The 23,612-nt window shown below is 35.9% G+C and overlaps 1 protein-coding gene across 2 annotated transcripts; it reads left to right on the top strand.

Moving 5' to 3' along the window:
• The first annotated feature begins 1,175 nt into the window (after positions 1 to 1,175).
• HIT1 (Membrane trafficking VPS53 family protein) lies at positions 1,176 to 23,612 on the top strand. 2 transcript variants are annotated; one of them, XM_006836316.4, is made up of 26 exons: positions 1,176 to 1,783; positions 4,459 to 4,553; positions 5,061 to 5,155; positions 5,303 to 5,359; positions 5,534 to 5,684; positions 7,452 to 7,522; positions 8,858 to 8,982; positions 12,855 to 13,015; positions 13,176 to 13,317; positions 14,850 to 14,913; positions 15,749 to 15,949; positions 16,036 to 16,077; positions 16,206 to 16,310; positions 16,407 to 16,466; positions 17,381 to 17,458; positions 17,764 to 17,871; positions 17,997 to 18,062; positions 18,522 to 18,599; positions 18,680 to 18,813; positions 18,929 to 19,022; positions 19,337 to 19,414; positions 19,826 to 19,888; positions 20,439 to 20,507; positions 20,619 to 20,714; positions 21,378 to 21,687; positions 23,183 to 23,612. In XM_006836316.4, the coding sequence occupies exons 2-25, from the start codon at positions 4,505 to 4,507 to the stop codon at positions 21,675 to 21,677; spliced, it is 2,487 nt and encodes an 828-aa protein (XP_006836379.2). In that variant the 5' UTR covers positions 1,176 to 1,783; positions 4,459 to 4,504; the 3' UTR covers positions 21,678 to 21,687; positions 23,183 to 23,612. The 2 variants fall into 2 exon arrangements, with proteins under 2 accessions (XP_006836379.2, XP_088713388.1); XM_088857262.1 differs by lacking the exon at positions 23,183 to 23,612 and having other exon boundaries at positions 1,213 to 1,783; positions 8,862 to 8,982; positions 21,378 to 21,936.

Here is a 23,612-nt window from a genome sequence, read left to right as displayed (position 1 = left end):
AAGACTTCTGTTCTGATACCATGTTGAAGTTGCAATAAGCGACTTCCGTTCTGGTACCATGTTGAAGTTGCAATAGAGAGAGAAAAATAGATCAATACAACGTACACATGGTTCGGCAATGATACCTACATCCAGAGAGGATAAATCAGTTTATCATTTATAGGGACTACTCTGATTTATCAGAGATTTATAGCTTTATAACTATTGTCTTTTAGGAAATAAAATCCCATTACAATTGTAATCCTGCAAATACGACTCAATATAGAAAATTTGATATGTTGTATATACAAGATAGGAAACTCAATATTTGGTATGGATCGAGGAATCAAGAAATGAAATATGTTTTTATAAATATTTTATATGAAAAACAATAATTTGAGATATATTTTTGTCAATTTTTTATTTGACTTATTTTTTTTTCCAATTTTATTGAGTGTACCCAACAATAAACTTGTGAAAAATAAAAAATAAAATACAAAGCCAATTTGTGGCCTTCATATTTGATTTGATTCAATCTAATCCATTGGAAGGGTATTCGGGCACCCTTCAAGCATTTATATCACATGAACAATATAGTCTCAATGTGAATATACTCTCAATGTGAATTGTGGCTATCGAACTTCACATGAACGTGCACGAGTGGTTGTAACCAAAGTATCTTAAACATAAAAAGTTCATTATACAACAGAAAAGGTTCATAAGAGGTTGCAAATTTTTTAAAAACAAACTACGTTTTTTTACTCTATCTTAAAAGATGTCTCAAATTTCTATTATTCAAAAAAAAAAAAAAAAGATAGTACAGAACATCGAAATCTTATTTCTACCACCTAACATAAACCGCATTCTTGTATAATTTCCCTGTCTTTCGGAGATGAAGTTTGTACTACGCTCAGCTTCTAAGGAAAAGAAATCATCTCAAAAATACTTGTCTGAAAAACACTCTCGATATAAAAATCTCTATGATGGACCTAAGATCAATTTCCACAGCCGCTTATGAAGTCTATAGCTGAAAAGTGTTACATATCTTTCAGATTTATAAACAATTGAAAATGGACAGATTACATAGTATGGAAAATAGACAGTTTAGATAGTATGTTATAATATATACTATGATTAAAATTTAAAATTTTTAATTTATTTCATAACTTTAAGGACGTGTTTGATAACACAAAGTTGTTTATTGAAAATTGAAATTTAACTAATAGTATTCATGCTATGTGTTTGATAGAAAACGGAAGGTCAAGTAAGGAACTTCACTCTACTGTTGATGTTTTTTGCGACCAAAAGGTCGGAACTTGGAAGTTTTTATAAAACTTCACCGCTTCTGTGCTTGGCTATCAGCCGCTGAGCCACCCCTCTCTTCGCACCACGCCGCTGTCAGCCAGACCCCTCTTTTCGCATTCAGCCCTCGCTAGGTTTACTCATCTCTTCTTGAGCTCTGATCCTGCTAGTGAGTACTGTAAAGAAGACGGAGGAGGAAGCAAAGAGCTCTGATTCTCTCTGTGTTATTTATCTTGAGATATGTTATTGAGCTCTCATTTTCTTCATCTTTCTCTCTCTTTCCCTTGGATCTCTTCCTTGAGTTCTAATCCTTTCTATTGAGCTTTGATCTGTGTTCTTCATCTTTCTTGAGTTATTGGCGTGCCCCGACTGCCCTAACCACAGAGAAGAGACCATCTTGCGTCTCTTTGCACCTACGAGGTATTTGCGTGCCCCTGACTACCCTAACCACAGAGAAGAGACCATCTTGCCTCTCTTTGCGCCTACGAGCCTCCTCACAAAGGTACATCTCAGTTTTTTCTCTCTCCCCTGATGTTTTTCTCTCTGATTTTTTCTCTAGGTTCCGAACATGGTGAAAATGGATCTCACGATTTTTTTCTATACGATCAGTTTTTTTCTCTCTCTGGTTTTTTTTTCTGATTTTTCGCAAATGTTCCTATTTGATAAAGATTCACCTGGGTTGCAAGGGGTGAGTTTCTTCTCCTGAGCCCCATTTTCAAACATTGGTTAAAGCAGAGTGATTCGAATTTGTTAATTGATTGCATCTTACTCGAGTTAGGCATTTCGTGTTTTTCGTCTTGCCATTTTTTGAGTTAATTTGCAGCATGTGTATTAAAATTTGAGATGAAGTCCAAAATTCGAGATGAATTCCAAAACTTTTTTCGAATGTGATCTGCACCAAATAAATGATATGGACAAGTAACGATAGGGGAAACAAATCGGGCTAAGAGCATTTTATTAAAGGAATTAATGGCAATTGAGAATTAATGGCGATTGATCGACCGTGTGACGAGCATTACTAATTTTTGAGCAGTGAGGAGGATGGGGAATGTTAGGCATTCAGAGTGGCAGGGTTGTGCAGTTTAGTTGACTTTATTTCATGAGACCTTTGGCTGCCAATGGGTTTGAGGAGGCAATTCCTGTTAGGCTTTCTTGGGGACTTAGCATGTGCTTCTTGAGAAAAGGGAGGAATTTTTTGCCATGACCATTCAGGCTGATTTGGCCTTCCTTGTCCTACCTTCCTATTGTTTTTTTATTGGTGTGGTAGATGTACAACAGGCTGCCGGCTGGCACTGTTGACCTGACCCAATTACGAGATATTTTGTATTTCCTATGTATAACTAATGTTTTTCTTCTTGTATTTGTCTTTTTCATTTTCATGCAACATCTGAGGTGAACATGTATAAGAAGAATGCATGAAAAATCAACAACTTTTATGGGCATTATTTTGTTCTAATTAGAACTTGTTCTACATTTGATATGGACCGCATTTTGTGGCCACAAATTTTTAGTCCTCGTCAAATGTTGTGTTTATTCCATTGCATTTTCAATTATGTATGTTTAAACTATTACAGGTTGTCGGTTGTTGTTGAATGGGCTGGTTTTGTACATGATCGTATATGGATGCATGAATTGTGAATGTTGCTTGACATGCATCACAAATGTCTTAAGAGATAACATACAAATGTTATGTGCCATTGTAATCTTAGAGAGAGAGATAACACACAAATGTTTTGTGTATCACAAATGTTTTAAGGGACAAACAACAATGTTGTTTTATTGTTGAATGACGTATATTTTTGAGGTTGGGATATGGATGCATCAGTGGCGAATGTATGTCTAAGTAGTGCTAAATTATTACAGGTTATTGTTGAATGGGCTGATTTCTTATTGCTTGCATTGTGCATGTGTGTGTTTGTATGTTGTGCTGAAGCTATTATAGCACAATCCAATAGAATATAGGAAACCAAATCCTTAATTGCTATGGCCGTCGATAGATGTGAGTGTGCATGTGTGTGTGTGAGAAATAGCGAGAGAGCGAGAGAGAGGTTCTATTCGGTTTAAGAAGAAAGTCATCGACAACCTACTTATGAAATTTAAACACCTATTCCACTTTCAAATCCATCATGTCGACCTTGACCATTATCGTGAACTTGCTTCCAATTATCAAACAGGCCCTAACGGTCAAGGCCGACATGATGGATTTGAAAGTTCTTTTTTTTGAAGCCGGAAGACTTATGAGGTGAGGCTTTACTTATTTTAAACGGGCTGCAGCCCTTAAACTAAAATATATCCAAGGTTATTTTAGTCAATGTCCAGTCCCTATAAATACTTCCATTTGCGCCTGTTCACGCCGGTCTCTGCATCTCGTTTTGCTTTAGAGGGAGAGACACTACTCTTGCCATGGCTTAATCTGCATTTTTATCAGTTAAAATTATGAAAAATTCATCGAAAATGGAGGTTTAAAACTTCAGAAACTGCATGTTATTAAACCCTTTCAGAGAAGGAACCTCAAATTCCAGAATCCCAAAGCCTTCCAGATCTGGCGATCTCGATGGTATTGCGAGGTATTTTAGTGAAATCTCATATTATCCAAGAGAAATTCTTCTGAAATATCATCTTATCCTAGAGAAATTATTCTCCAATTAGGGTTTCTTGCGCTTTTAATCTGAATTCTAAGTGATATATTATGTTCTCATTGATTCCTTAGTTTAATTTATTGATTTTAGTTTAGTTTTTGGAATCGAAGTCCTGATTTAAATTTATGTGGAATGTTCTGGTTTAGGCTTAGTTTTTTGGAATAGTTGCGGTTTAATTTCTCAATGTACTTTAATTTGAGGGTGGAAATCTTGATTAGATATTTCAATGAAATTATTGGATTAAGGTCGAGTTTCTCTGGAGAATTAGAATTTGATCATGATATTTAGCTGCATAATATTTGCCACAAGTTGGTAATTATATGATTTTGATGATAGAATGAAGCTAACGAACAGTTCCCACATTTCTAGTAATTTTTTGGGGTGAATGGCACTATCTACTATTAGAAAGTAGGGAACTAGTGTGCCAGTGATCCATGTAATATTTAAAATTTAAAATTATCTAATTTCAATTGCTTTGTCATGAATGCTTGCCATTTTTTCGTTGAAATTATAATTTTCTATCATATCCAAATTTCAGTTTAAGAGCCAAAGAGTGAGAGTCGAGGTTGATATTCTTACTCGCCATGGACAAATCTAGTGCTTTGGAGTACATCAACCAAATGTTCCCAACAGGTGTGGTGCTTCTCGTCCTTTATCGATTGATTATTATTTTTTATCTATTTTGAGCTGTTTTGTGGGAGAATATGTGAAATAATAGTTGTATTCAATGTTTCAAAAATCTTCAATGCGACTCGGCCGAGTCGGATCAGAACTGGGATGCTGGCGATTCTGGTATGAAAAACCTGGAATCAACTGAGTATCCCGATTTCCTACTTTTTTTTTTTTTGTAACTGTAGGCAGGTCAGATTGTCCCTGTTGGACTGGGGGAATCAAATCAGACCCCTCCCTAGTCAGAGCCCAATTCTAATATTCGAATGTCTGGTTGTAACCATATTGGGTGTTGGGTCTCCCAATAGTTGTGCTTTCCTTAGAGGCATCATGCAGGAGCATGCTGCATGCTTCCCCCCCCTCCCCCCCCCCCCCACACAGATTGTGTAAAGTACTAGGTGCTTTTGAGGTTACAGTTTTACCAATTTATATCTTTGCTTATTGGATGATCTGAATTTGAACAAAATGCAGAGGCATCTTTATCTGGAGTGGAACCTCTAATGCAAAAGATACGAAGTGAAATTCGCAGGGTGGATGGGGAAATATTGGCAGCTGTTCGTCAACAGGTTGCTTTATTCTTGTCAATTATTTTCTATTTTATATATGGGCCTTTCTCTTGCTGCGCAATTCACCATATTTGCAAAATATATGCTGATATTCCCTGTCATTTATTGTTGTAACTCTTATTAAGGTGTGGATGATATTCCCTGCAGAGTAACTCTGGAAGCAAGGCCAAGGAAGATCTTGCAGCTGCAACTCATGCTGTTCAGGTTGTTCCAGAACTGTTAAACCATCTACTTTTGTTTGATGTATTTTAAATAAAGACTTGCTGAAAGGTGTTATTTCTTAGGGTCCCATTATTTTACCTGCAAGTGGCACTTGAGACATGTTATCATTTTAATCTCTGGCATGGCATATTGTATGGGTTTTTCATTGGTATTCAGGAGCTTATGTACAAGATCAGAGAAATCAAGGCCAAGGCTGAGCAAAGTGAAACCATGGTTCAAGAAATTTGTTGTGACATTAAAAAGCTGGACTTTGCAAAGAAACATATAACGACAACGATCACTGCTCTTCATCGCCTCACCATGCTAGGTTGGCACTTGAGGCCCTTATATATCATATGAGACATTCTACAGATATTACAGATGCATTCTTGAATTCAACTGGCTATGGTGCTGTGTGACGTCTTTGTTTTCTCTTTCTTTCTATTTCATGTTTAGAAAAATCTAAGCTATACTTTTTTAATGAGGACACCAATGTTTGTATGTGCCATATATTTGGAACTTTGTTTAGCTTAAAGTGCTTGCATTGGTGAGTGAAAAATCTGTTGTGATTGCTAGGACAATTCATAGTCTACGATCTGTTGTTCAAAATCCTTTTTTTGGCTGATTGAAATTCTGTGGTGAGGTTTTTTTATGTCTTTTCCTCACTCTAGTTCTTCTATCATTCCTAGACCTCCATTTTAGTTATTGCATGTTATACTTCAAATATTATTGGATTGGCCAAGGGTTCTGATAAGTGTCAAAGCAATCTCTTGGGAATTATCATGGATGTGTTGAACCTTTTGCTATCATTAAAGATTAGGATCATAAGCATTTGCGATAACTCATATTTTCAACAGGAAGATCAAATATATATATTCAAGATGGAGAGGAAATTGTGAGGTATATGGGGAGCAGGCAATGGATGAATTTGCATTAGAGACAAGAGATTGGGCATAACATTGGTTTGGGAAACCTTTTGGCAGTTGTATGCCAATTATTCTTACTACTTAATATGGATAATCTTCCAAAACAATGTTTATTTGCTTCCTTACATATGTATGATATGTAGCAAAGATGAGTACTAGTGAACCACCTTTTACTTTGTATTCACACCTTGAAAATATTGTGGGAGCATTCTGAAATTTATCAATGTTGACTACTTTCTTTTGTTACACCTTTTGTATTGATGCTGAAGCAATGCGAGATGGAGTAAGTACGCTTCGTTGTTCTGGTGGATTCACTTGCTTGCATTGATGTGGCGAGTTGGGAAATTGAAAACACTGAATAATTTGACTGATATTGATCAAATTCACCAGGAGTATGTTATTTTCTAAGTTCCTGATAATTCTGATGTTACTAGGGAAAAGTTAGGGTCGTCAGGTACATGCCGCAGTTTCAAATCCTTTTCTTTTATTTGATTTTCTATCAATCAATTGTTACTTATGAAATCAGCCATGACTTATAAATGGTTGTTCTGTTGGAATGTGCTAGCAACATATCAAACTACTTTCCTCATGGTTTATAATATCTGTATCTAGTTCCATATGAGCAGTGATCCATATCTCTGAAGCCCGTGTACTTGCTTTTCTGCTGATAAAAAAAAATAAAAAATAATGGATCAGATTGAAGTAAAAGAGTCGTATAGACAACAAACCATTTTTCTGCTTTTTGTAAGAAACATCTGGTTGAATTCCTTTGTATTCTTTCATATGAAGTGCAGAAGGCTCCATTGTTCCTTCTATTTAGGTATTGTGGTTCTGAAGTTGCTCTAAGCCAGAAATAATTATACTTCAATTTTCGTTGTTGTCATTAAAGAGGTTCAAGTCTCCACTACTGTTGGATTATTTTTTATGACTTCTTAGGATCACATCAAGATGCATGATATTTGTGGTTTATTTCATGAATTTAGAATTCCGAAGCAACTCTAAATGTTGAGTTTTACAAAAGCAGGTTTAGATGTTACTTAAAGTTTGATTTCCTAGTTAAAGTATCAGACATTCTGCAATCTGCTGTTTTTTTTTTCTGGTATGTGTTCTGCTGAATACTTTATCACCAATTATGTTTGTACTAAACTTTCCTTTATGATCATTTTCAGTTTCTGCTGTTGAGCAACTTCAAGTAATGGCATCAAAACGGCAGTATAAGGAAGCAGCAGCACAATTGGAGGTTATGTATCTGTTATGACGCAATTTCTGTAATTTAGTTTCTTCCATATTTATGTTCATAAATTAGAAAACTGTCCCCAAAATTTCGTAAGAGACCAGAGTACTTGTTACCGTTTATGATTTCCTCCCTCCTCTTTCATCAAATCCTTAACATCAGGATGCTTTCGCAAAGGCCATTAATTTAACTATAGATCCATTACCAATAAGAACCACAAAAATGCTGATGAGGAGATTCTGCTGAGCACACAGCATCCTTAGTGCTTTTGAAAGTTTTATCTATTGTTTTGATAGTGCTTATGGAAACTTGGAATGAAGCTCTAGAAAGCCTATTTATTCTAGGGCCATATGAAGAGTCAAGGGTCATTTAAGCAAGATGTTGTTGCTCTTGTCTGAACATTATAGTAGCAAGGATGCAATTAATATGTATATTTCCTATCGTAAATACCCTGCAGGCATTGTGAATGTCCAACGGACGAAATGCCTTCCTATCTTAGCACTTGGAGAGGTCTCTCAGTGGCCAATTCCCAGCTTATAAGAATTGCTTTGATACCTTTTCATCTTGCATGGCCACTTACAACCTAAAGGAGCCTCATCACTTAGTTATAGAACTGGGTCTCAGGCAGCAGTCTTAACCAAATAGGAGTTCATTTGCCAAAAGGGCTGTCAGTGCATCCTCAACAATTATCACAGGACATGTGGGTATCAAAAAATAACTTGTTGGCCGGAAAAACCACTTCAAGAATAAGGAGCTCCATTAGACCCATGCAACGTTCACCAAGTAAAACAGAAGGCTACGACATTTATCGGATTTCTAAAGAAATGTAGCATGTGCATGATATCTGGGACTGCTAATGCAAAGGGCCTTTTTTTTTTTTTTGGAAAGTACTGTAATAAAATTCTTATCTGTAGTGGTTGGATCCTTATGAATCTGTTTGTAGTTGCTAAACTGAATTCAGACGAACGAGGGTCCGGTTAGATAACTTCAAGTTCAAGTCGTAGGTGAGAATGGGGCAAAAAAAAAAAAGAAAAAGCAAAAAGGAAGCTAATAGTTATTTGGTTAGTTTTATAGCTAGTGTTTCGTGAGTTTGGCACTAGTAAAGCTTTATAGAAATTCCATGGGAGAGAGCATTGTTGTTTCCTCGATTTTTTTTTTTGGTTCAATTTTTCTCTTCATAAATTGACATTTGTGAAACTTCGTAGAAATGCTAGGGGAGAGATCTTGCTTTTTCCTGTATTATTTTTATTGTTCAATTTCTCTTCTGTGTTTGTAATATTTGGTGCATTCAAAACTTCCACAACATTGGTTTACTGAGACAGTTCTCAACCTACTTTCTAGGCAGTTAACCAGTTATGTAGCCACTTTGAGGCGTACAGGGATATTCCTAAAATAACTGAGCTTAGAGAGAAGTTCAAGACCATCAAACAATTGCTGAAGTCACATATATTTTCAGATTTTTCGAGGTACATGTTTAATTGAGTGCATACAAGTTTTAAATTTTAGACTTTCTTGTCATTAAATTTACTTGAGTGCTGATCACCGAGTAATTCAATTTCATTAAATGTTATTGATATTGTGAAAATACAGTCCATGTTTTATTTAATAGCTTATATTTTAGAATTCAGATCATCACATATTCACTATGAGTAGAGGGATTACTATATTTTATTAGTTTGAAATGCTTTCCTTGTCCCAGATTTAAAGTTGGAGCTGGCAAATTTAATCCTTGTATTACATTGTTTCCCATGCATACTTGTTCCAAATGTGAATGAGTTATACACTTTGAAATTCATAGACGTTCTTTCAGTTCTGGAACTGTTGTCATCAAAAACTTGATGATTCTTTTCTTCTGCACTATTGCTTGTGTCATTAGCCAACTGATGTTTTCTTTGAGACCAAGACATACACGAGCTTCCCTGTAACCCTTTTGGAAAAATGCTCTGGATAGAAGGAATATAAGCATGACTTCCCATGCATGAGATCTAATTCTTGTTATCTGGTTCAAGAATCCATTGGTTGTGAGTGGATTTATGAAGTGGAGTTGTTGGCCAATGCTTCACTACAATGATACGTAGAAAGGTAAATTGCACAGGGATGTATGCTGGAACTTTGCAGCAAGAGGTAGCATTCCCCCTTCCCTGGGTGATTCTTAAGTAAAAAAGTAGACTTATTGCCTGTTCTCATTCTTTCTTCTGCTCCCTCAAACTTCTCTACTGTTTCTAGTAACTAGCTGTGAGAATGCAAATGCAAATTTGTCAATGAGGAGCTTTTCATATATTGTATTATTTTGCTGCAAGGCACAGTTTTGTCTTTTCATAACCGGTAGATTCTTATAAGAGCATAGAAGGGGTCAAGAGATCCCAATTAAGATTATAGGGTTTACATTTTAATTTTCATTCCACAAAATATCTTTAAAAATACCCAAGTTGCCCCTGTTCAGGGTTGGGAACCTTGAACAAGTAGGGATATTTCAATGATTTGTCCCACCCTGATCAAGCAGGGTTACTCTATCATTTGGTTGGAGCCGCTTAGGTAGGTCAAATCACTGAAATGCCTTTGCTTGTTCAATGTGCCCAATCTTGAATGGGGGGACCTCGGGAATTTTTTAAAGATATTTTTTGAGGGGGTACTTGAGTGAAATGAAAATTAAAAAGTAAACTCTCTAATATCAATTGGGATGTTTTGACTCCCGTATTAATTTTGTAATTGCTTTTGACCCATTGGATGATATTTTTCCTTATTTTTATTCTACTAGATCAAAAGTTCATGATGACCTTAGGAGTGCCATTTTACACGAACTGAGTAGCTATTCCTGTACATGATTTGTCATACTATGTGTATATCAATTTGTCTTAACATGGAGTTCAGCTTTGACTAAGCTATAGCGATACAAGGTGCGATTTTCTTTAAACTATTCTGATTTTATACCCTTAGAAGTATGATGTATTTTCCTCCAATGGGCCTGGGATTTCTAGTCCAAACTATGATCATAGTTTTGATGGTTAAAAAAAAAGAAGACTAGGTCAGCTTGTATGTTTTTTTTGGGGCAAGCTCCAAGGGTTCAAATCCTTAACTTCTCTGACGCAAACAAACATGTCTACCACTTAGCCAAAGCCCTAGGGACCAATATGTATACCAACCCAAAACTGAAATACAGTTTTGAGGGCTCGTTTATTGGTAATGTGGTGCATGTGCAAATGGTAAGCTGATCAACAAGTCGTTTGCTTTGAATTGTTTGGACAATTCATATTTATCAAATAGTGTTGTTTTAGAGCTCCCTTTCATGTTGTGTTAAAGCTCCCCTCTATTTGCAAATGAATTTTGCTTTGGGGGTGTTTGACAATTGGAAATTTTGGCGCCAGGAGCCAAAATTTCCAGTTCACTTAAGAACTTCCCTGTTTGATAACAGGAAGTGCTACCCAAATTTTGGTAATCACATGTTATTTTCATGCTGAAAACTACGTTGAAAAGTGGAAATGACGGCATCCATGGGGCCATGGAAGTCATCACTTCCATTTCCTTGGGAAGACAAGCAATTTCTAAAGCATGCCTTCTCAAAGTCAAACACGCCATAAATTTTTCAAAAAAAATGGGAAATGCGGATTGCCCTTTTTTGACTATTTTCTCATTTTGATGTGAGACATTGTTTTATTTGTTTTTATTTTGGGTGTGGTTTGTATAGAGTCTAGGCTCTAAACATTCAAATTAGAGCCTACCTTCAAATGGTGTCAAGAAATGTGGTTTCAATATTGGAAATCTTTGCGATAGCCTTAAAATATATTTTCATATTTGTTTATAAAGTTTAAAACTTCAAAAATAGTGTGGATCGATAGATCTATGAAAACTTGAAAATCTTGAAAATCGACAGTCAAAACATGAGTTACAAAATATACTATTTCTAAAATTTGAAATCCATTTTTTTCTCATGTCCATGCATATTGATATCGAGATGATCAATTTGAGGATATTTGAGCATCAAAACAAGCTCTTCTAGTGAAAATTTTGAGGTAGGCTCCAATTTGATGGTTTAGACCCTCGGCTCCATATAAATTTTTCCCTTTTATTTTTCTCCTAAATTGGATCATGATGAAATTTTGAGGGTGTGTACACTTCATTAGGCGCATATGTAAAATGTACCAAAAAAAAATCCAAACAAATTAAAATGATCAAAGTACCCCTCAAAGTGTAATGGGCATTTTGGTAATTTATTTTTTTGCAGTATATTTTTGCTTGAGATTTATTATAGATGCCCAAATTTCAGCTCAATCCAAGCTAATATGAAATAAAATAAAAATGAAATACTCAGACATGTTGTAGACCATTTGATTAAGATCTAGCGGTTGGGATTGATAGTGGTTTAGGTGAACTATAATGTGCTGGGGTGTTTTGTGCATTATATTTATGTATTTTTTTGATAATTTTTACAAGTGCAATGGCAAAAATTTTAGCTCAGTCCGAATCCTATAAAATTGAAATATCAGGCACGTTCTCAACTATTTATGAGTCTATTTCGATCATTCTATTTTTTCCAAGTTATTCTTTTTATATTTTGATGTGCATGAGGGTGAGAAGTGTGGTTACCCAGAATTTTTGTTGAATCTGATATATAGAAAAATATAATAAAATTGAAACGCTTAGGCATGCTCTCAACTCATCCTTTGTCCATAGAGCCCTCCTGTCTCCTGTTTGGAAATGCAATGGATGAATAGTCATTCGATGAATCGTCATTTTATTATATTCATTCATTTCCTATTAGAATAAGAATACGTATATAGATCCAATTACTAGAATCATTAAAATTAGGCAATAATACTAGTGAGAATGAGTATTACTATTAAAAGAAATGATTCTCCTTTTTTTGTGGGAATCTATAGCATCGCTCATTATATTTAATGACAGAACCCTTCTTTCAATAAAAATGAAATTTTCCCATGCCGTGGACAAATCATCATCCAAAAGAAAAATATTTGTGCCCTCCTTTGTAGAATGTATTTTCTTGGAATAAGTCCATATTCCAACATGAAACAAAGAGGAACGATATACGTGATGGGTAGAAGGAATTGTGACCCTTGGTTTCATCAATGATTCAAAGCTACAGGATCTAAAATGATCTACCGTGTATTTGCTCTCCCAGCCAAACTCATGCACCTATTATAGCTGGAACATATTTTGCTTTGTCATTTGCCTTGCCCTCTCTATTGTTCCAGTGACAAAGATGTGATAATTTTACATGTTTGACAATTGTTTTTTCTCTCCATCATGTGTTCACTATCATTATTGGGAAGTTTCATTTGTCTGCTTTGCAATGTCTGATGTCTTCCTTTTTTTTTGGCAGCTTAGGGACAGGGAGACTGAAGGAAGACAGTAATTTAATGCATCAATTATCTGATGCTTGCTTAGTTGTTGATGCTCTTGAACCATCAGTAAGGGAAGAGCTGGTGAAAAATGTTTGTAGTAGAGAACTCACGGCATATCAACAAATTTTTGAGGGAACAGGTCTCTTCTATGGCTATTTAAATTTTTCCTAAGACTAGGATAACCACTGTGGTGTTATTGGTTTTTTCAGACATTTTAGATGAGATGCATACCGTTCATCCGTGATGCTTTCTAGTGTGGAATGATTGGTAGTTTTCCATCTTTTGTCTTATACTCCCAGAATTAGCAAAGTTAGACAAAGCTGAACGAAGATATGCTTGGATAAAGCGTCAGGTTCGTGCAAATGAAGAAATCTGGAAGATATTTCCCAATTCATGGCATGTTCCCTATTTGCTGTGTATCCAGTTTTGCAAGGTCACAAGGTCCGTCAACATTGACCTGCTTAAGTTATCTCAGATTTCCATGAACTTTGAACATCGTGGTTTGCTTTATGTCCTTCTGGAGCATTTGTTATGACAGAGATAATTTTGAGCTCTTAATGGATCCTAGTGCATGTACAAAATTCAAAAAGGCGTTACCAATTGCTTACCGATTACTTCACATCTCACTTTGCAACTGGGCCTTATTATTTTTCTTCTCTTTCTAGCCCAGTCATAAGTTGTCATTCCTTTGTAATATTGTTTGCAGGACATATCAGAAGTATTTGCCTGTCATGCATAAACATATGTTCATCTTCATAGCAAACATCTTTTAAACCTGCTTATTCAATCTGGTTATTTTATGACCATTTTCCTGTATCCTAGTTGGGCAACATTCTTTTATGTATCTAATTTATTTTGAGTAGAAGAGCTATGGATTTTGACTTTGTATGACTAATAGTGCTTTTGTTTTGTGTCTTAAAGTCAGTTTGTTTTTGGAATTAATGCCTAAAGTGTATTGGAATACCTGTTTTACAAGAAAATTCATGATTGACATTAATGGTTCTAGTTCCACAAGTGGCTTATCTTGAAATGTAGTGGCTTCTGATGTCGGAGCTTTTTTGGCATGTGTAACTTAAATTTTGACTCATTCCACAAGCTTGTGACTTGTTAATTCTTCTCATGTGACCATAGTAAATACATATTGAGATTTCTATTAGGATTTCAATCAACATGATGCAATAATTATTTCCTCTAATTTGATGTAGACACAACTAACCTGGAGAGTTAGTCAATTGTTCAACTCAAATTTGCAGGAGCTGCAGAATGGATTGTCTTCATTGGAGTCATATATCTTTCTTTTCTTAAATCTAGTGGAAAATTAGTGTTTATTTTATTGTTGAATAGCACATGGATACCTTCAAATACGCTGAAGTACTTTAATTGTACTGCAGAAATGGTCCAAATACCCCACTTAGATGTATACATTATAGCTATTCTAACGTGATTTTGAACCTTGGACGATATGAATCTGTGACAACCAATTTTTAGCTCTATTTTTGTTTTTGTAACCTGGAAGCAGTTATTAAGTAGTAGTTAACTCAGGTTCGGACTAGTCACTTGGATCTGGCAGGGTTGCTGGCTCTGGATAGAATACTCCGGGAATCGAGTGAATCTCACTTGTTTAGCCCACTTTTGTGTATTTTTTTTTCTTGGAGACTCGTCCAAGTCGGACTGCAGGCTTGGCCGAGTTATAGGTCTGACTTGGGCTCGGTAGCCTGGTGAGTCGTGGCTTTTAATCACTGCCAGAAAATTTCAGCATGTTTCTGCTACATTTAAATTTTCACTCCATGAAGCAAGTAAAGATGTATACCAATGTTGTCATTTGCACATTCATATGTTTCAATTTATTTACTGTGAAGTTGTATGCTTTTGATATTTGGTTGTAGCCATGTATTGATTATCATTGTATTGGGGTAGTAAATTTTGGTGGTTCTGCTATCCACTCTTACAGTTTACTGATGCTATTATTTCAGGACGCAACTTGTTGAAATCCTTGATAATCTAAAAGAAAAACCAGAAGTTGGCATTTTATTGATGGTAAACTTTTAACCTTTGGGTTCCCTGTATTTAAAAGAGTTTTCCCTTGTTTCATGCCAAATTGTCTTAGTTTAGCACGAATTGTTAAAACTTTATTATTTTTATTGTTTTTTAGTTTTGCGAAGTCTTGAGATTTGTGTCATTCTTGATACTTCTTGTCAATCTGGTGATTATGCTTGTGAAAACTTGCTATTCTTTTGATGAATGCCATCCTTTGTGGCTAGTTTTGGAGATACATCTGTTTTTCTGATCAGAAGAAGAAATCTTTTGATGAATGCATATTCAAATAACTGTCCTATGACTACCATCATGACTAGGAGAACCTTAGGGTGGTTAGATGGAGCTTTTAATAATCCTCCTACATGTTTAACTTCTATCAAACTAGTTGTCTCCATTTCTATGTTGGCCTGTCTATCTATTGTCAATTTAATCTGTTTATCTCTTTCTCCATCCATAACTTTATCTGATGCAATTATTAATCTCTATGAGGATCGTTTGTAGTTTGTTAATTTTTGGCAGGAATTTAGCTTTGACCTTTTTACTTGTTTCTTAAATGGTATTTCTTTGTCAGATATGTTGACTTCTATTTAATATCCTTATTTATTTTCCATCCATACTGTCTTCCTTGAGAAACTTGGACTTTGTCTGTTTCAAGTTATCATCCTTAGATTAAGATGCAGGTGTGACAATGTTCCTAGGATTCTAAGCTTAGTATGTGTGTGTACATGTGAAGTTTAGTGAATGTATCATTTATCAGGTCCATTGGGTCCTTGTGAAATGTGGTTGACTTTATCTTGGAGTGTCGTATAAAGTTAATTTATTTCAACATTAACAGGCATTACAGAGGACTCTTGAATTTGAGGAGGAGTTGGCTGAGAAATTTAGTGGAGGAACTGGTTCTCACAAAAGAGAAGGTGGAAGCAATTCTGAAGAAATTGATGTTGATAAAAGTGAAAGTAACAGCCAAAATGTTTCAGATATAAGGAAGAAGTATGAGAGAAAGCTAGCTACTCAATACGGGACTGGAACTGAGCATGTATGTGCAAGAATTAACCTGCAGTGTGTCGAATAATTCACCCAAATATGGTTATGTAATATTCTATACCATTTTCTGAATGACAGGAAAAGGAGAGCCACAATGACTTGTTTGTGCCTGGAGCAGGGGTAGGCCTATCTCCTTGTATATTTTTTAAAACTTAATCATTCTGGTTTGTCTTGGTTAACCATAAGCTTAGGTCTATTTAGTTTAGGTATAGATTATGACAGGTTCGTTCACTTTTCTTCCTTGGCAGTTCAACTTCCGTGGTATAATTTCATCATGTTTCGAACCGCACTTGACAGTTTATGTAGAATTGGAGGAGAAAAATTTAATGGAGAATTTGGAGAAACTTGTACAGGTAGGTCTATCTCCTTGATGCAGTTTAGAAATATAATTTCACCGGGATCCTTCTATGAATAACATTATAATATCTAATTTGATTTGTTTCCAATAGGAAGAGACCTGGGAGACGGAGGAGGGAAGTCAAACTAATATTCTTTCAAGCAGCACACAGGTAAATGGAACGAAACATATTTCTTTAGGCAAGAAAAAATGTGCCTCTAGCATGCAAATTGTCAATCTTTTGTATAATCGCATATTTTGCATGGTGCATCAACTCTGGGGACAATATAAAGGAAATCTCTTCTTTGAGAAGCCGGCATGGAACTTAAACAGTTGTATTTCGCTAGGAGGTTATAGTTGATGATTTTCATCCCATAGAATGACTAAACTTTTTGCCATTCATCACCACTATTGATCCATGAAATGAATAGAAATAATTCATCCAGAAAAAGACAGAAATTTAGGTCATGGTCAAATTCCTATTATCCATACAAAAAATACGACTGAATTTCACTTGTGTTTATGACAGATAAGCACTTAGATCATACACAAGGTCTAAACAATATTCTGAATGTACCTTACCTTATTTATTTATAATGCATGCTAAGATTCTATAAACATTGTTCATCTTCTCAGTTTATATGTGCATGTATATGTAATAGTGTTTTAAAACCCAGATCAGTGGGGTAGATCATCCACCCCACAGATCCATGTCGGATTGCCTGTCCACTAATCCAGATCGATCTGAATTGGTGGCCAGGGAAATATTATAAATAAAATAAAATAAAATACGAGTTCAATTTATTTATTTACTTATTTTTTGGGTGGGAGGACCAGGGCCAGCACCGATACTTCCCGGAACTGGTTTGGTCCTAGCCTATTTCCGATCCACGTCGACGATCCCAATCCGGATCCCAGGATTTTAAAAGTATGTTATCTACTTAAAAATATAGGTCTGACTGGGAGAAAATCACCTTCTGTCTGACCCTATGCATATTTTGACTGGGTGTATATTGACGATTGTTTTTTTTATCTTGTTGTATCTGATATCATGTTTTCTATGGGCTCATCTGTCATGCCATGCAGGTATTTTTGATAATTAGGAGAAGTTTGAAGCGATGTAGTCAGTTGACAAAGAGTCAGACATTGTTCAATCTGTTCAAGGTATGCATACTTCTTCTGTGCATAGTTATGGCCTTATGAGCTTATGATGACCATAGGATTTCTGCAAAGCGAAATTCCTTTTCAATTAAATTTTATATATGAGAAGGAAAAGACAAGGAAGACTTAATAGGCGAAATTTCTAAACTGATCTTATGAAAAATAATATTTTTGTTGTAAGTTATGCTTGCAGTTACTAAGCTTAGCATCTCCTACATCTTTTCCATTCACCATGTTGTTGTAACCTGTCTTTTCGTGACTGCTGTGGTGTAGAGTTAGTCATGCACTATTGTTGTCTTGCCAATCAGGTGTTCGAAAAATTTCTGAAGGCTTATGCAGCAAAACTTACTGCCAGATTGCCGAAGGGTGGCACTGGCATTGTGGCTGCTGCCACTGGCACTGATGGACAGATCAAGGTTCGAGCAAGAGGACTTTCTTTTTCATGTAGCAATGCAACGATAGTCAACATCTTGCTATAAATCATTCTTGTTTGATTATTGATTTTGGTCCTCCGCATTTCTAAATTTGTGAACATTGGCAGACATCGGACAGAGACGAGAGAGTAATTTGCTACATTGTGAACACGGCTGAATATTGCCATAAAACGGTCAGTTAAGTTTTAGCTTGAGACACATTTAAGCTGATAGCCTGATATAAAGCCATTTGGATATTTTCAGATGAAAGCTGTTTCCTCACCACCCGTATAGAAATGAAAATTGACGCAGCTTCATACACAACTTTTCACGGGTGTGACAAAATGCTGCAAAATGTTGCTGACCCTACAACAAAATTTACCTGTTTTCCTGCATTTATAGAAAAAACTCACATCCTATATCAGTGTTCCTACCAAGTCGTCCTGAATTTTTGGCATCCTTAGTCATATGTTTCTATTCATGATGACTTATTACAGAAACTATACTCCAATACTGTTTGAATCAAAATGAATTTTTGCTCAATCGGAATTTTGTTGCTCTCTTTGTTATCTTTGTATATCAAGCATTATTGGGATTGGATGCAATTTTCTTCACCTCAACTGAGCTATCTTAAAATTCATTGTCTTTGACAGTCTGGAGAGCTAGCTGAGAATATTCTAAAGATAATTGATTCTCAATATTCAGACAAGGTGGAAATGTCTGAAGTGCAGGTAACTGTAGTATTTTTGTTATTGCACATAATTATTTCATATACAGGTTATGCAACAGGTATTTTTCACATTTTGTGCAGGATGAGTTCTCTGCAGTGATAACCAAAGCATTAATGACATTAGTTCATGGTTTAGAAACAAAGTTCGAAGCTGAGATGGCTGCTATGACACGTGTTCCATGGGGTACACTTGAAAGTGTTGGTGACCAATCAGAGTAAGTTACATATAATTGTTTTGTATTTTGAACTGCAATTTTTTACATAGAGAAGTTGAACATTTAAGTGTGCAAGCGAGTGTGAGAAGCAAATAATTGGATCCTGTCATTCCAGGTATGTCAATGGTATCAATTCAATTTTAACAAGCAGCATTCCAGTCCTTGGAAGCCTCCTATCTCCCCTTTATTTCCAATTCTTCCTAGACAAGGTACTCATACGACATGCCTTGGCATATTATCTAAGAAATAAGCTTTCACTGCTCAGTTTTCTTCATTAGTTATATTACATGGGGACAATTATTAATTAAGTGAGAGCCAATGCATGCTTCCTTCTACTTCAGATTGGAATAGGAGCTAAATGACTCCTGAAATAATTTGCAATAGTAGATGTGTTTTATGTCTGAGTGAACCAGTCATGCTTGTGTATATGTATGCATAATTGCATCAATTGAACTCTTATTTTCGACCTTTAAGTTTTTGCTGATTATCTAAATGGCTTCCAATTTATTCTGATTGTATGCAGCTAGCCGCATCCTTGGCCCCTCGTTTTTATCTAAATATTTATAAATGTAAGCACATATCTGAGACTGGGGCTCAACAGGTAAATGGGTCAACCTTGTTTTCCTTTCTCCTTGTTCTTGAGGATTTCTCCATAACCAACTATTTCTGGCATGGTTGTGCTACATCAAAAATGGAAAAAGTGGATCTATATAAACATGGTTTGAGAGCAGAGTTGATGTAATTGTTAAAAATAGCCATTTTCTTTTCCATAATAAAAACCTTTTTGTATTTAAGATGTCTCTCATATTTGTTTACGTTTTCCAACTTGTAAGTTTTTTTTTTCAACATAATATTGCTACAATTAAGTATTTGATCAATCAATTAAATGTTTATTAGTTTATTCAATGACATGTATTATTTGGGAATATATACTTCACCTTTAATAGTATGAATGATGTTAATACAAAATTTTCGTTTTACACCTTAATGAATTATTTTGGGATCGCTGCAGATGCTGCTGGATACCCATGCTGTGAAGACCATTCTCTTGGAAATTCCTGCTTTAGGAAGACAGGTGTATTTCATGTTTCTGACCCAAACTAGAAAATTCATCAATTTGTAATGCATCTTAACTTTTTTAGCCTAATGGTCATAAATCAACAGGCGATGGAAATTATCAGAAACTAATTAATAACAAAATATTCAGCCTAAAATTGTGTTTAATCAGAGGCAAAAGAAAGAAAAGAAAAGCTTAAAACCGGTGAGCAATTGGATATTAAAAATAATCTTGAGTTGTACAGCCTGATATATCATATTTGAATAAGTATGTTATAATGAGTAAAGTTGATCATTGATGAGGAGGTGCTAGTTAAGCGGTGAGCAGTTGCTTCATTGATTTTTGTTACGAAACTTTGCAGGAAAATCAACACTTGGCCTCTTAATGAGTCAATATTTGTCACTTTGCACTTTGGTGCCGAGAAATATTCATATTTTAATTAACCTTCACTAATGCCTTAATCTCTATGTATTTCTTTTTTTTTTAAAAAAAGAAAAAGCAAAAAGTTTTGTTTTGAATTTTTTTAGCTGGGTTTGTTATGCCGGTAGTAACAGTTCTTTTGCCACAGAGCTCAACTGCCCCTGGCTATGCCAAATTTGTGAGCCGTGAAATGAGCAAAGCAGAGGCGCTCTTGAAGGTATGATGAATCGATTATATTTTACTCACAAGTGAATCAACTAAATTTAATAAATTTCTGCTCTTTTACTTCTTCTTTTTTTCTCCTTTTATGAGTTAGTCTTCTGTGCAGGTCATCTTGTCACCTGTTGAATCTGTGGCAGACACATACCGTGCCCTGCTGCCTGAGGGTACTCCTTTGGAGTTTCAACGCATTCTTGAACTCAAAGTTTGTTTACTCGTTTCTTACCTCTTCTTTTAATTTCATTTTTAATATCTCCACTCCTTTTCGGCCCAAACCACTGCATGGCATTTCCACATTGAATTTCACCAAAACTGAATCTGAAATTCTTTCTTAGAAAAATAATTAGAAACTTTGTTGCAAGCCATTGAGAAAGAAAAGAATGGCAATATTTTGAGAATGTTCAAATTTGGGAAATTTTGGACGCGTCTATGCAGGAAACAATGTGAAACTCTGCTGTTTTAAAAAATTAAAGCATAAGTAGGGAAAAATACTTCATCGGTTTTAAGTCCAGTCTTTGAACAATTTTATTGGTTTTTCATTAAATTAGGGGGAAAAAATCCTCTTTCCCAAAAAGAAAAGTTTAAGTTGTGGATTAGAAGCTGTGTTTGAAAACTGTGCAAGCCCGACTTGGACACGATTGAGTTTCTCGGCTGAGAAGGGTTCCAAATATGGACTCTGTTAGGCCATTCTCAATTATTCCTTTGTTTTTTGACACCGACGTCTCTGACGGACTCAGTGACCGAGTCTGTTAGACAGACCCGACGTTGGGCTCGAGACCATAACAATGAGTCCCTACCTGAGTCGTCCTTGTTTTTTAACATTTTACAAGATGTTTTAAATTTATTTATTGGTGGGATTTTCAAATAGGGCCTGAAAAAAGCAGACCAGCAAGCAATACTTGATGATTTCAATAAGCATGGCCCTGGAATTGCCCCTACTCAGCAACCTCCTCCCCAACAACTATTGCCCGTTGCTCCAGTAGCTGCCCAAACTGCCCAAATTGTCGCCCAAGCTGTGGCCCAACCAGCTGCCCGTGAAGACGTGCTCACCCGTGCGGCCGCCCTTGGTCGGGGTGCAGCCACCACTGGTTTTAAGCGTTTCCTTGCCCTAACTGAAGCAGCGAAAGACAGGAAAGATGGGCCTTTTCGGAAACTGTTTAATGCTTGAAAAATTCAAGGTAATTTGTTTTCTCATGGATTCTTTGTTTTTTTTTTTTTCTTTTTTTTTTTTCTTATGGTCTTTGTATAGTGTTGAGGATGAGGCAGATGGTGAGAGCGTGGTTTGCTTAATCCATTTTTGGGTTTATTTTTTTTTGGTCATCTTATTATAATGAGAGAGAATTGGTTTCCTCTACTGTTCTTGTTTATTCACTTATCATGAATAAGAAGTGAATGGCTCCTGGGCCCTGGCGTGGCGGATCTCTAAAGAGGTGTCTGGTTGGTTACACATATACAGCCACAGTGTATGAGAGAGAGAGAGTTGAGCATAGGGTGGCAATGGGTCGGGTTCCGCTCTAAAAATTAGACCTGTACTCAGACTTGAGGTTGGGCCTACCCATCAGGTCTCGGGTCTAGTCGTGTCCATTACCACCCTATGACGGATCTGTTTCCTTTTTGTTTACAATCATTTATCGATATTATTAACAACATTTACAGTATTGCACAATATCTACGTGTACCCACATTCTCTGCTGTTTTACTTAATAAGTGGAAATTCTTAAGAAACAAACATGTTGGCAACATTTATGAATACCCACATAACCTTTTGGATCCATACTTGGACCAGATGTTATGGCTACCCCTTGGGTCCAAGGTCTGGTCGGGTCCTTTGCCGCCCCTAGTTGAGCATGAAGGATGAGAGAGAAATACATCGAGCATGGAGGAGGATGAGAGAGTGGAAACAATTGAGCATGGGGAGGGAGAACAGTTGAGCATTTGAGATGAACAATTTAGTACTATTGCAATACCGTTGGATTAATTTTAAGATACCCATAGAAAAAATACAAGGTCTTGAGTTGGGATACTTGCAAATGAGCAAAGCATCAAATACTCCTGCTATGATGGGTATTCTGATAAATTTTCCCGAAGTCGAAAGATTGCAATAACCATCACCCATTCCCCTAGTCGCAAATTGACTCTTCAATTATTTTATTACGTCAAGAACTAAATATTTTACAAAATATAAATTCTTGAGCATGTGTAGGGGTGGCAATGGATTCCGATCCGACCCGACCCGAATGGTGTTAATATTTAAATAATAGTAAATAAATATAATTATATATTTTAGTTATAATATTTAAAAGACGCCACTACACAATGCTTATGGGTGAAAACTTCATTTTCACCCATAGACTTGGCATTGTCCAATGTTTTCGGATGTCGTATATTAAAATATTATAACGGACCTACTATCTGCTGTATCTGCAATCACAATGGACATAGTTGGTTTGTTGCGGTCAATTTTTTATGCAAAAAACATGGGACTCCATCACAGTTCTCATAGAGCCATTGCGATTTTTTAAGCAAAGCTGCAATGGCTTTACTAGAGCCGTTGTGGGGTGAAACACTTCAAATTTGTCCATAGGCATTTTTAAAACTTTTCCATATTTAAATAATACATGTTTACATTTAATGTAATATTCTAATATTTTGTTTTTTTTACCATTGGGTCAGGTCAAATTGGGTCCGAGTCTGGATTTGGCTCCTATAATTGTTTTTGGGTCTGGGCCAGGGGGACTGCTCAGACCTGACCCGACCGGTTGCCACCCCTAAGCATGCGATCGAATTGGTCCAACTCCAGATTCCAAGTTCTGACTGTGAAAGCAACGTGCTCTACCCAAAGTTCGTGAAGTCCACGAATTAGTACGGTTGAAATTGCTATTTACTAGCTTAATAGAAACACAGCTGACATAGGACTCACAAGAAACCTCCAGAATAATTAGTATATAGGATTCACAAGAAGCCTCCAGAATAATTAGTTTCTACGCTAAATTAAGTACAAAAAAGGAAAAAAATGAAATACCATAATGTGATTATAAACATATTCAATTTGCCCAATCTATTAAAATACAATTTGCGGATGGATTACCCATCCGTTAATTCT

The sequence above is a fragment of the Amborella trichopoda genome, chromosome 2 (genome assembly GCF_054954075.1).
Source record: "Amborella trichopoda isolate Santa Cruz 75 chromosome 2, AtrichopodaSantaCruz75HAP2 v2.0, whole genome shotgun sequence".
Lineage (NCBI taxonomy): Eukaryota > Viridiplantae > Streptophyta > Magnoliopsida > Amborellales > Amborellaceae > Amborella > Amborella trichopoda.
This window is presented reverse-complemented; position numbering and strand designations above follow the sequence as displayed.

What these genes read in the sequence shown, in the direction of transcription:
- HIT1 (XM_006836316.4), top strand. Translation starts at nt 4,505, where the DNA reads ATGGACAAATCTAGTGCTTTGGAGTACATCAACCAAATGTTCCCAACA. An exon ending in CAGTTTTGCAAGGTCACAAG is followed by an intron (nt 13,318 to 14,849) that starts GTCCGTCAACAT and finishes CTATTATTTCAG; the next exon opens with GACGCAACTTGTTGAAATCC. An exon ending in CATTGTTCAATCTGTTCAAG is followed by an intron (nt 17,459 to 17,763) that starts GTATGCATACTT and finishes CTTGCCAATCAG; the next exon opens with GTGTTCGAAAAATTTCTGAA.